Source organism: Sinocyclocheilus anshuiensis, unplaced genomic scaffold (genome assembly GCF_001515605.1).
Source record: "Sinocyclocheilus anshuiensis isolate Anshui unplaced genomic scaffold, SAMN03320099.WGS_v1.1 scaffold1309, whole genome shotgun sequence".
NCBI classification, from domain to species: Eukaryota; Metazoa; Chordata; class Actinopteri; order Cypriniformes; family Cyprinidae; genus Sinocyclocheilus; species Sinocyclocheilus anshuiensis.
The window spans coordinates 505,758-520,135 of record NW_015548286.1 but is presented as its reverse complement, the minus strand read 5'-3'; the positions used below and the strand labels follow the sequence as shown (position 1 = coordinate 520,135).

At 38.4% G+C, this 14,378-nt stretch overlaps 1 protein-coding gene across 1 annotated transcript in view; it reads right to left on the bottom strand.

The window, feature by feature from the left end:
- The window catches only part of LOC107655885 (retinoic acid receptor alpha-like), a 92,342-nt gene that overhangs the window by 11,105 nt on the left and 66,859 nt on the right, over positions 1 to 14,378 (bottom strand). The window contains exon 4 of the mRNA XM_016443498.1: positions 12,463 to 12,623. Coding sequence (XP_016298984.1) covers positions 12,463 to 12,623 — 161 coding nt within the window. The remainder of the gene's footprint in view (positions 1 to 12,462; positions 12,624 to 14,378) is intronic.

The window sequence follows — 14,378 nt, the reverse complement described above, 5'->3', positions numbered from 1 at the left end:
CCCAGTTCTTCTGTCAACTCTGCACTGGCTCCCTATTAAACATTGTATACATTTTAAAATCTTGCTAATTACTTATAAAGCCCTGAATGGTTTAGCTACTCAGTATTTGAGCGAGCTCATATCGCATTATTGTCCTTCACGTCCGCTGCGATCTCAAAACTCTGGCCATTTGATAATACCTAGAATATCAAAATCAACTGCGGGCGGCAGATCATTTTCCGATTTAGTGCCCAAACTCTGAAACAATCTACCTAGCATTGTTCGGGAGGCAGACACACTCTGTCAATTTAAATCTAGATTAAAGACCCATCTCTTTAACCTGGCATACACATAATACACTATGGCATTTCTATAACTCAAATCCCTTAAAGGATTGTTAGGCTGCATTAATTAGGTCAACCGGAACAAGATCACTGGAACCAGACGAGTCCTCTGCACCTGTGTTGCAGCCTGGAATTAAACCACACCATGCTGGTGTCTTCTAGCCAGAGGAGAACTGGCCCCCCGACTGAGCCTGGTTTCTCCCAAGGTTTTTTCTCCATTTCTGTATTCCATTTCTAATTTCTGGCAAAATTGACGACTTGATTGCACAGACACTATTTGAACTGAACTGAACGATAACATCACTGAAACATTGAATGTTTACTATAGTCCTCTTGCATTATCAACACACTATTTTCCTGTTTAATACTGAAAAGATGCTTTGACACAATCTGTATTGTATAAAGTACACAGAACACACACATATATTATGCAAACAAAAACTTTTATTTTGGGTTCATCGTTTGACAGCACTAATGTATATATATATACATATAATGCACATATATATATATATATATAATGTTGTAAACAGTGAAGCTCAATTAAATATATTTTTGAAATAGAAAATATATTTAGTTTCAACCCTCACATACCAAAATATATTTCAGGGTGTATTTCAGTACACTTCCAATCTTACAGTAGCATAAAGAAAATATACTTGTGCAAATATATTTTGAAGCAAATTTTAGCAAATATATTTTGACCATATGTGTATATTTTGAAATACATTTAAAAATATATTTGAAAATGTATATATTTTTTTGCCATATAGCGTGTTCAATTGTCTTTACTGGCTTCATGTCTTTAAAAAAAAAAAATTTAATTTTGGCATGAAATATTTTTGTGAACCTTGTCAACCAAACATATGGGCAGGCTCAGATCAGTAAATATGATCTCTGCTTTAGAGAGAAGCATATCACATCTGGCATTAAATCACTCTAAGAGAGTAGTGGCACATTTCGCTGAGAGACCTCACCAATGATTGGCAAACTAACCACAGAAAGACAAGCGGCCAGACCTTGATATTAAACCTACTTGTCTTCTTCCTCCCCGGGGCAAAGACGATGCTGTTTGATTTCCCTTCCAATCTCAGTCAATTACCACATGGTCATAATTCAATAGAGCCAAACAAGGAAGTGGCCAGGGAATTCTAATTTAATTTAGCAACATTTATCCTAACAAATTAGACAACTTGCGACATTAGGAAATAAGCTGCCGATGTTAGAACGAACGCAGTGGCATCAATCACACAAAAAGTGCGGGCAGCTAATATCACGTTGCGGTGTGGCGGCTCACAGTGATGTAAAAGAGCACATGGTGCCTATGCAGCTAATATCCAGTCATCTCAAAATCACCTCCTTGAACCGAAGGCCACATATCAGCACTGTTTTATTTGATCTTTAAAGCTGCCAGGGTCATTTCTCATAACCATCACTGTCAATAAAGCATTATTCATTGTAGGACGGAAGCACAGCTATCTCTCTCACCCGCCTGTGAACTCCTCAATCACTGAAGGATGAGATTTGAATATTTTTACGGCATAATTGGAGCTTTAACCTAATCTGAAAGAGCATGGCTTCTTTTCTGTTGCTTAATAAAAGCATGTCGGGAACCAATCGTGTGTAATAATGAGGAACTTCTCTCAGGCTGAGGAGCGAGGATAATTAGCCCTGATCCAGATTAAAGCCGTGTTTAAACACTCCTCGCTGCTGTTCAGGCAAACATCACCGCTAAGCACAGCATATTTGTGCTTTTTTGGGAGTAAGGGAAACAAGAAAAGATATAAACATCTTTAGCTTTTATCAGTAGAAAATGACAGAAAATCATGCCAACAGAAATGACTTCCCAAGCTAACATAAAAATATATGCATCAGAATCATTGCATACACTAGACTTTTCATAAAACTCATCACCACAATTCTCGGATGTTGTGGGTCATTGCCACGTGGTTGCTAAGGCATGCTTAGTGGCTTTTATTCCACTGCTATGGAGTTCTGATTGAGTTCCTCTATGTCTATAGGATTTTCTCATCTTATCATTGCAAGCGCTAACCCAGAGCCAGAGGTGTTTCAACTAGCAGAGGGACGTTTCTTGACTGAACATATAAATTATTGGATAGCCAAATTATCAAACCCTTGAGAAATAGGTAGGGTGAATTCAGGTAAAGTGGGCCATTTAAGCTTGATTGTACTGCAAGGTTTAGACTTTCAGAGCATATCAAAGATGTTTAATTAAAGGGACACTGTTTCTTTAAATTATAAAAAAGTTTTTGCTGATGCTATATGACCCTGATGATTGTGGCTACACTTCAAAGAAGGACTCCATCAACATGAAAGGTGGTAAAAGCCCTTTGACTTTCAGATTTTAATTTCGTAAGGTTGATTACTAAATATAAAACAAATATTATTGTAACAAAAATTGCTGGATTATTCATTACAGCAGTTAACATGGATTAAAATGCAAAGAATACATTTATTTATTTATTTGTTTATTTATTTTAGTTTTTCTTGTAAGGTGGTTCCCTTTCAAGGGAACTTCGAACTGCGTCCTCTAGGGGTCGCTATGGGGAACGGCTCGTCGTGACACCAACAACACGTTGGCCGGCGACAGCCCATGACGTCATTACCGGTGCGACTATAGTATAAATAGGCGCCGGGAGAACACATCATCCTCTTCTTCATCTTCACTGACCGTTTTGTTTGAAGTGTGCATTTCTGTGGTAAGAGCGATCTTTATTCCTTCATTATGGCGAGCACTAGCAAGGCGTTTAGAGGATGTGTGCATCCGTATCATCGTTATTTGACATCTGATGACACACACGATCTCTGCGTTTCTTGTTTGGGCGAGGAGCACGCACGCGATGTCCTCGAGAGGGCAATCTGCGTTCACTGTGAGCGTTTTCCAATGAAAAAGCTCCGCTCTCGTTTGTCTCTCTTTTCGAGGAAAGAGGGGCAGCCATCGGTTCCCCGAGGTTCAGGACGCTGCTGAGGCGCGGAGGAGAATGAGCTCATGGGGATTGCAGGTGGATCTGGCAGATGAGTTTAAAGAGGGGCTTTCCCCCTCGTGCTCGTCGGCTGTGGACGAGAGTGAGCCGCTGAAGGATGATGTTATTTCATTTAACATCATCTGATCCAGGGGCCAATGCTCTGCTGAGTTCTGAGGAGAGCAAAGAAGTTGAGGCTGAGCCTTCCCAATCCTCCTGCCCTGCGTATGATGAGTTTTGGAAGTTATGGATCGTGCCACGGCGAGGCTTGACTTGCCGTGGAAGCGGGCCAAGAAAGTGACGTCGTGAGGTCATCTCGATGAGCGCGATCTTTCTGGCCGTAACCCTCCAGCTCAGGTGAGCCTTCCTTTCTTCCTGATCTCCATACAGAGATCGAGAAGGAATGGAAGAGGCCGTTTTCTCACTCATCCATCAATTCCAGCATACGAGTTATGCCAACATCGAGGCGATGCATGAAAACGGCTATGAAAAACTATGATGTTTGGTTGGTTCTATGGCTTCATAGTGACCACCTTACTGATGGTCCGAACTAGAGGCTTCCTCGGGTCGCTTCTTGAACAGGGCTCCTGCGCGGGAACCATGGTGGGTGAGCACGATCCATTTTTAATATTTATATATATATACAGTATATTTATACTATAGTCGCACCGGTAGTGACATCATGGGCTGTCGCCGGCCAACGTGTTGTTGGTGTTTTTTGAATGTATGCTTCAGACACGGGTCACGACGAGGCGTTCCCCATAGCGACCCCTAGAGGACGCAGCATCTCGTTCCCTACTCAGGGAACCATGGTTACATACGTAACCTGAGACGTTAAATATTGATGGTCCACGTAGCTGAATTTGATAGATAAAGTGGTCCAGTGGGAATTCCTGTAGGTAAAGTGAGCCAACTTGAACTTTCACTAATTTTGCTTACGTTCATTAAATAAGTGAATATTCAGTGCTTATTTTATAATGTACATGTATAATTGACTTTTTTAGAAAAAACAAATGAGTATGCAGTCAGATACGGAAGAAAGGAAAGAGAGCAGAAAGGAAGGTGAGGCATGAAGCTGAATCTGGAGTGAAAAAATGATGAGAGGAGCTTATTTGTTGCTATGTGTGTTATAGTCACAATTTTAACTTCTTGTAGAGATAATTTTCATTAATATATATTTTTTTTAGATTTCATCAAATCACATGTCAACACGACATTTGTTTTGAATTTTATGCATAAATTGAGTGAACTTATGAATTTTACTCATAGCCTAGGCTATATATTATGGGTATATGTTGTTGAAAAGGGTTTCTGCAGGATTTTTAAGCTCAAATTTAAGACTTTTTAAGACCTTTTTAAAGACCTGCACAAATAAAATTAATACCATATGGTAGGGCAATGTCTATAGTACCATATTAAACTGTAAAATTACTGTAAAAAGCATAATTTACAGTTCAGATACAAGTTTTCACAAAAACAAAGTTTTATAAAATGATAAACTTTACATTTCAGCCTTTAAACCATTGTTAAGAAATGGATGAGTCAAAAGTATTATTATATTAATTTAAACAATTATTATCAATAAATTATTATATCAATTAAATAACAAATTAGGGGTGTACTACTATTAGGGGTACTGACAAAAAATGATATCTCGATAATTTTCTGGGATTTTATCGATAACGATAATTAGATGATATTTTGCTGAGTGTGTTATTGTGCTGATATCTTAAGCACTGCCATGGACAGCTGACTCCTGAATTTTTTTATATTCTTCATATTCTGTGTGGTCAGTTCACAGCAGTGATAGAAAATTAATAATTTCCAACAAGTTTTATGGGCATTTTTACCTTTAAGTAATTTTTTCTAAAAGTGTGCACCATCTTTTGAGTCAAATTCTTGCATTTGGGTTGTTACTAAGCAAATTAAATCAGTATCAACAAAATTGATCTTTGCAATGCAGAGGAAACACAGAAGCTGCATTAGAAGTGTCATTTAGATGCATTTACACACTGTTTAATGCAGCTCTGAGGGACATTGAATACTTTAACCTGCAGTTACAAATGCATAAATAATGTTTTAATCATAAAATATTGAAAACTGATGTTTGAAATTATTTAAAAAATAAAAAGATACTTTGCATGTGAAATTAAATCCGCTAGTAGCTGTCACTGTTAATAAGTGAGTCACTGCGATTGAACCAAATCATTTAAACGGTTGATTCATTCAGGAACAAAACAGCGTCCTGTTTGATCAGAGACGCAAAACAGTGCTGTGGCTGTGTTTGGAATTTAATATTAATTACATGTTTATTGAACTGTAGTATAAAATCAATATCACATTTGTAATCATGCTTACTTTTGGAGAAAAAAACGGCACTCTTCGTGTGATATTAACTATATCAAATGCTTTAAATATATACATTTCCTGCCCCATATCTTAAATTATGTGATAATTCTAAATGCATTTTAATAGACAAGAACGCACTATAAATGCGCACACATTTATTGAAAATGCTCATTCATTCTCTGACAGCAGGTGGAGCGTTTGGTAGAAATATAACTGTTTCCCCGGTAACCGCAGAACACAAAGCAGCACAGCACTGGATTTTGAACATGGAGCACTTGTTTTTAATTAATGAAATCATAGCCTTTTGAAGTTTAATCGTCACATTCAGCCATATCGCAATTCTGGTCTTTCCGTCACCAAATTGAAGACCTCTTGAAATCATAATTAAGACTTTCTTGTACAATTTAAGACTTTTTAAGGCCTTAAATTTGATACAATTAAATTTAAGACTGATTAAGACTTTTTAAGACCCCGCGGAAACCCTGTTGATAATATGTGGCAAAAACAAAAAACAAACAAATAAACATAAATTATATTTATTTTATTTTGGGATTGCCCACGTTAGCAGATCAGCTGGCCCACTTTACTTGAATGTGGTAAAGACATTTATTTGGAGGTCATGATCTCAAAATGTTTATTGGTATGAACCTTCCAAATAACATATTATATTAACTGAATTCAAACGAAAAAATTACAGCTGGACCTTAAAGTTAAGGATGGCAATAAACAAAACAAACAAACAAATAAACAAACAAACAAAAACATCTGGGTATCTAAAGTACAAGTTTAAAACTTTGCCTGAATTCACCCTATATACACCCTGTAGGTAGGACGCTGACTCCCAAAGTTCTCTGGAATCAATCTTATGTTTGTCAGGGATGCAATCTCTTCTGCAGCTCTTTCTCAGCAGGATTTATGTTCATATTTAGAGAAGACTGCCAGTCAGAGGGCTGCGGTTAATTCAACTTTTATTCAGTTCCACTTTCCAAAAACGTATAGTAACTTTCGCCCCATTCTTATTTATATGGAAAGTTAGGGTTAGGGATGCTAAAGGGCTCACTGACCATTACCTGGAGTCTAAGTTGCCACTGTCTTATAACTGTCTCCTCATTTTGGGCGACTTTCAGAGGAACCTCACTTTTGCAGATTTTTGATCAGCTGCTGCATGGACTCCCCTTGCATTTTTGCATGGTTCTACAAAGTCAGTGTAGCTGCGTCTTGTTCTGTGAGCTTGCAGTAACTGTGTTACTGAGTTCTGTAAATGCGCATGAAAAAAAAGGCTGAGTGCCGAGCCACTGTGGTGTATATTTATCATAATTTGGCCACCATTACTGTGTGATGTTGTTTTTATATGCTCTCAACATACCAGACTAAAGTAGCAAATATCCATTATAACTACCCATATCCATGCTAAGACCTGCCTCTAGAATTCAGTTACCCACATTTACGCATTTAGCAGACACTTTTATCCAAAGTAACTTACAGTGAACCTCACTTTTGCAGATTTTTGATCAGCTGCTGCATGGACTCCCCTTGCATTTTTGCATGGTTCTACAAAGTCAGTGTAGCTGCGTCTTGTTCTGTGAGCTTGCAGTAACTGTGTTACTGAGTTCTGTAAATGCGCATGAAAAAAAAGGCTGAGTGCCGAGCCACTGTGGTGTATATTTATCATAATTTGGCCACCATTACTGTGTGATGTTGTTTTTATATGCTCTCAACATACCAGACTAAAGTAGCAAATATCCATTATAACTACCCATATCCATGCTAAGACCTGCCTCTAGAATTCAGTTACCCACATTTACGCATTTAGCAGACACTTTTATCCAAAGCAACTTACAGTGCATTCAGGATATACATTTTTTTTTTACCAGTTTGCGCTGCTAATGCAATGCTCTACCACTGAGCCACAGGAACATTACAACAACCTACATAACCAGCATCTTTATTCTTGGTAGCAGCATGTGCTTATTCACCTGTGTGTTTGTGTACATCTCTCTCTTCACCTGACTGTAAAACCAACACTCATCACTCCAGTCAAGTCAAGCCACCTTTATTTATATAGCGCTTTATACAATACAGATTGTCAAAGCAGCTTTACAGTGTTAAACAGGAAAATAGTTTTTAATAATCTGAGGACAATAACAAACACTAAATTTTTCATTTAAAGTCTGTTCATTGATGATTCAATGATGTCATCATCCAGTTCAGCTCTTCCAATACTGTCTGTGCAATCAAGCCGACAATATTGCTAGAAATTAAGCCTCCCCAACTAAGCAAGCCAAAAGCGACAGTGGCAAGGAACCTAAAGTCCATCGGTGACAGAAATGGAGAACAAAAACCTTGGGAGAAACCAGAGAAATCCTCTGGCCAGACGAAACCACTGGTTTAATTCCAGGCTGCAAGTCAGATTGAGCACACTAGTCCCGCTGTTCTGTGATGTTTCACCACTAACCTTTTTTGTCAGATTCAAATCCCTGCTGACAGCGGTTCTGCTTCGACATTTTTCACCACATCATCATAACTATGTCACAAACTAGGGGTGTGTAGCAAAGGCAAAATCTGTTTCTGTAGCATAGGCGCAGATAAATAATATCTCGAGTTTATCTTTATTCACTATCATATTGGCGAAACAGATCTGGCAAACTATCCACTGCATATTTGTGTTTGCCCTCTGAAGAGCATCAAAAGGTTTCTATTTACTGTACATTGTGTTTTTTACAGCGTTGAGCAATGTAGCCAATCACACACATATCTCAGAGGTCACCAGACAAGTCCTCTGCACTTGTGTTGCAGCCTGGAATTAAACCACGCCATGCTGGTTTCGTCAAGCCACAGGAGAACTGGCCCCCCGACTGAGCCTGGTTTCTCCCAAGGTTTTTTCTCCCTTTCTGTCACCGATGGAGTTTGGGTTCCTTGCCGCTGTCGCCTTTGGCTTGCTTAGTTGGGGACGCTTGACTGATTGCACAGAAACTATTGGAAGACAGCTGAACTGGATGATGACATCACTGTATCATCGATGAACTGACTTTAGCTGGAAAATGACCCTGTTATTGTCTTCTTGCATTATTGACCAACTATTTTCCTGTTTGACTCTGTAAAGCTGCTTTGACACAACCAGTATTGTATAAAGCGCTACAAATAAAGGTGACTTGACTTGACAAATATGTTGATTTCTTAAACACAATTGCCAGAGGCGCTTAAGTTAGAATCCACTCAATGCTCAAATCACCAGAGTTTTTGTCCATTGCTGAGTTTTGCAAGCTCGTGAATCCTCTCATTATAACAAAACTTCATGAGATTGAGATGAACTAAGATGAGGGACAGGTTTTTAGTGATTATAAAGGGAGTGCTCTTTGTGTGCTTTCTAGGATATATATAATCCATTCAGAATTTGTTTAAAACTTTTTTTTTGGCCACATACACACTGCAAAGTTTTGGGAATGACATCCGCATATTTATGCGGGATTCACACCCGAAAGAGCAATGGACGGGACAACAATATACGTGAAAATGTATGTGCTACTTTCATTTGGCAGAGCACACTCACTAATTTCTGAAGCACCCTCAATCTATTCTCTATTTATTTATCTCTATATCTCTATTTATTTCTGGAACAGGGCCTGGATAAAACTGTGTTTGAGCAGTTTTTATTAACAGTAGCTCATGTTTAGGTGATCGCATGGAGGTTTATGTGGCAGTAGGCTCTGCTTCAAAGTGAGAAAAATGAGCAGGATATTTGTTAATTTCGTCCGTAAAAATCTCTATATAGTTAGAATAAACATACTCCTTGCATCTGTTGATTTAATCTTATGTGTGGATTATTTGGTTTTATTTAGTCTGTATCTTCGGTTTCAATAGCTCTGATAAGTAATAAACAATGTGATATGTGGCTGGTCAATGTTAACTTTATTTGAATCAAAACACAAAACGTCTCTAGGTTACGTATGTAACCATGGTTCCCCAAAGGGAATGAGATGCTGCGTCGAAAACTCTATGGGAACGCCTCTGCGTGACCGCGTACTGAGGCACGTGTGAAATCAGTCCAGTAGAGAAGAGATAAGAGATACTTCTCCAGGTAATAAATAAAGTATATGAAAGATTCAGTGCTAACTGACATAGCATTACAGTACAGAAGCTATAAAATATATCTTCTGATTTATTCTGTGATAAAATGGAAAAAGTGTTTGTAGTATATAAACCAATCATAATCATAAAATTGTCATTAGGAAAATATATATATATAAATATTATAGAATACAAATGATTGGTTATTGTCCAGCAGTGCATTTGATTTTTTAGCCAATTAAAAGTAAGACATAATAATTTTTTTTGTCAATAGACAAGCATACATAAATAAACATTACTATTATTATTACATTTGACATTTCTGTCCCCCTCACTTCTGAAATGATTACTGAGCCCCTGCCCTGTAACATAACTCAATATACAGTACACTCGCTGTCAATAAAATCATAAAATCTCATCTGGAGCGGCTGTCATTCAGACAACACTCCCCTACATCTAGTGTTTATTAGGGGTGGAACGGTTCACGGAAAAAAATCGAACCGTACGGTTCTCCACACACGGTTCGGCACGCGCTAGGACCGCGGTTCAACTTAAATCTTACAACGCATATGTAATATGGTTTGCTATAAATAGCACGTAAAACAAACAGGGTTCGGCTAATGTATGTTTCTGTAGGGTTTCTGTAGGGCCGTGTGTTTTGAGTTTGAGCTCCGTCAAGTTAATTCTTTATCGTCTATTTTTTTTTATCTTAAAATCAATTTTATACACCATTATTTTCGTTTCTATAATGTGTGAATATATCCCCTATCGTATTCTACAACAAAAACAATCAGAGCGCCTTGTTATCACTAGTTTTATTTTGATTTCCCGAGTCCGCTATTAGCATAGCCCGTTAGCATTGCCAGTGTGGTTGCCACTAATCTCGCTTACATTGCTAATACTCTATTCACACACATTAGCGTTGTTTTACTCACTGTTACTTGCTTTAATGGCGGATGTGTGTCTACCTTTGAGTGCAGGTGAGGACACGTTCACGTTCATGTTGGCACCGAATGCAGCTCGAGCTGGATGCCGTGGAGAAGCAGATCCTGGTGGAGAGGCAGACCCAGCTGAGAGAGCGGAGAGCCGCGCTGGAAACATCCCAGGCTGACGCTCACAAGTCCGAGGTAAGTATACAGCGCGCTGCTAACCCTCCCACCACCTCTACTCCGTGTGTTTCTCCGGTGCACCCAGGACGCGATCTTAAGAAATGACTAGCAACATGGGCAGTATCTTACATATATTATACATTAGAAGCTGTTGCCCCCATCAAATTGAAAAAGGTTAGAGAAAAACGTACTGCGCCATGGTACAACAGTAATACCAATTCTCTCAAGAAAAAAACTCGTAGTCTTGAGCGCAAATGGAGAAAAACTAACTTAAAAGTTTTTAGAATTGCGTGGAAAAACAGTATGTCCAGCTATAGACAGGCTCTAAAAGCTGGCAATTGAATTGAATTGAATTCTGGCTTCCCAGTACATTACAACAACAGCGCTGAAAAAAAAAACATGGACAAACCATTCACTCTTGTTCAATGTGAATGCCGTATGCTAAGCAGTCATTTATTATGTCATCACCTGGGTGCTGATAGCGCGCGCGCGTGCGTACAGGTGAGACCTGAACAGCACATGTTGATATCTGTGTTTAAACTAAACTCATTTAAGCTTTGCCAGTTTAAACATTTAAGAGCCAGAGGACGCGAGCTCGTGCGCGCAGTGAGAAGATTTGTGCGTGCGCTCATCCGAAGCGCGCAAACCCGCACCTCAGAACACGCGCAAATATTAAGCTCTCTCAATAAAAAAAAAAAAATATTAAGCTCTCTCTGAAGTATTGTGTTTAAATGGACCAATTCACACAAAAATTGTCAAAATGCCTGTCTTGGTAAGTATCCTATATAGCAGACATAGCCGGCTGAACGTACTGTATCAGTGCATTCTCTTAAAGTGACAGCACTATTAATCAAACAGCAACAACAAAGAATTCACTCATACAGTGAAATATGCAATGATGTTTTACATTTCATTACTTTATTCAATTTCTGTACCTAAAAACTAACGTTAGACCTACCTAAAAAAAAACCTGAAAATCACTTTTATTTTATTTGTATCTTTATTGTATTTAATTGTGCTGTTGCTTGTAGTTAGATAGATTATTCTTATTTTCTTTATTTTTATTTGACAGTATAGTTTTTCCCTAAACATAGAACATACCGAACCGCTCCGAAACCGTGACTCTAAAACCGTGATACAAACCGAACCGTGAGTAAGTTGAACCGTTCCACCCCTAGTGTTTATATGTCAGGGACTTTGCAGAGCTATCTGAGACAGTATCTACATGTCAATCTGAATTATAATATGAAGTTCTCACAAGTGTAATGAGAGATTAATGATGTTTTTTTAAATAATATATGTGATAAATCACAGTGAATGTGGGGAGGGGGCTCAGAGAATATTACTTGTATGTGTTCAACAAAGGTAATACTGAGTCTGAACATTTGTAAATAGATTTTTGTAAATATTTGTTGACTATTTTTTCTTCTTACATATTTCTATATATTTTTTTTGCACTATTATGTCAAGCACCTCTTACTTCTGCACTATTCACAACAAAAGCACTATTGTATGAGACCTGTGTGTGCTTATCACCTCCCCTCTGACCCTCATGCTGGTGTGACTTTAGCACCGAAATACTTTTTGGTGCCACTGTACGAGCTCTTTAAGTGAGTGAGAGTGACTCACCGTGGTGTACTTGCCCAGCTGGCAGAGTGAAGGAAACGTCTCTTGGTGAGCTTTCTGTATCTTCTCAATGATGGTCTCTAGTTCTGCTGTCAGCTCATAACTTTCGGCCAAATCCTGCTTTGGAATCTCCTTTTTCTTCTTATTCCTGTCATTCCGGACAGCTGAGAATGCAAAACAAAATCAAGATAGAATGCACACAAATAATTTTTAAAAAGTTTATTTTTTTTGTTGAGATTTTTAAGCTAAGAAGATGCAATGAAAATTAACACCTACATGGGAAATTACAATATATGAAACATGAGCATTACAGGAAAACGTCATGTGAAGCACTGTACTAAATGTCAGTGTGAGCAGTTTCATTTTTGATCTTTAAAAGAAAGAGAAAGAAAAAAAATCTTCAGTAATAGTTGTCAACCTCACTATTGTTATACAGTGTCAGCACACAGTCACACAATATCAGCAATGGAAAATTCTTGCACATTCGAACAGAAATGGTCTTTGCAGTTATAAAAATGTCTCAATCCAAAGACTTCAGTAGGCTGAACCTCACTTCAAAAGAAGTATTGTCGTCAATGAAAGTGCAGCTTTTGGTCACATCACATCATATTAGAGGCGTGTTATGGGACAGCATTGATCTAGCCAAGGCATTACAAACACTAAAGCTTCTATCTGTTAATGCTGCATATAAATTCAATGCCACACCAGACACAGGGAAGCAGGAAGTACAAGCAAATGTTGCTGGACTGTAGCGGGATATTTACAGTGATGCTGCTCAGAAGTGATTTGCTTAAATTTGTATTTATGTTACACATACTGGGTTAAAATCAAGGTCAGTAATTCAACTCTGTCATGGGAAAACTGATATACCCCTAATGTGTATAACCTATATTGCCCTTAAACGAACAAATGGCTTTTAATGAGAATGATGTATAACACAAATATTGTATTTGTATTCCTCTATCATATATAATAATACTGTAGTTTTCTTTTGTACTAAACAAAAGATTCCTACAGTCCCATGCAAATGTTCCACAATATGGTAAAGTAACAAATACTGTGGCTTCATGGGCAGAGCTTGAGCGGGGGCCGGGGGGGATTGGCCCCCCCATTAGTTAAAATGTAGGTATTATTTTATATTTTAAAATTTTACTATGTAAATAAATCCAATTAAACTTACTAACCCCTCCCTCAATCTCGAAGTTTTTACGTGATGACACTGCATTTTGGCGCTTTCTAGCAAATGAAATTTACTGTAGCCTATGCTAAATGGCTTGTCAAACATGGATATACGTCGTTTTTTAAAACCGATTTCAAAGCAAAATGAACGCAATGAAAAGCAGCCAGAGGAAGATGCCATGCGTGCTGATCCCGGGCCCGGGCTGCTTAGTGAAAGTGATCCGCAGGCCCCACCCATCTCTCATTGTCAGCAAGAGTGACGCCCGGTGATCTCGGTGAGAAACCATCTGGACCAAAGCAGCCTGTTTTACCAGAATTTCCAACAAAAATATTTGGAGACAGGAAAAGAGCATTTTCCACTCATTATTTTAAATATCCCTGGGTGGAATACTCCATTGAGAGAGACACTGTTTTTTGTTTTGCGTGTCGACATTTTCAGAGACAGAGTGTGGAGGATTCTTTTACTGTGAGAGGTGTGAGTGACTGGAAAAAATTAAGCACTAAACTCACGAAACATGCAACCTCTCAGAGCCATCTCAACTGCATGATTAAATGGGAAAACTACAAGCAGAGCACCTGTTCAGGATCTGTCGTGGTTAAACTGTCTGAGAGCCATAAAAGCATGGTTGAGAGAAACAAGTCTTACCTGTGCAAAGTGGTGGATATTATAAAATTACTGTCTCGTCTTGGACTGCCTTTTTGTGGACACAGGGAATATAAGGAAAGTTCTGAATCCCAAG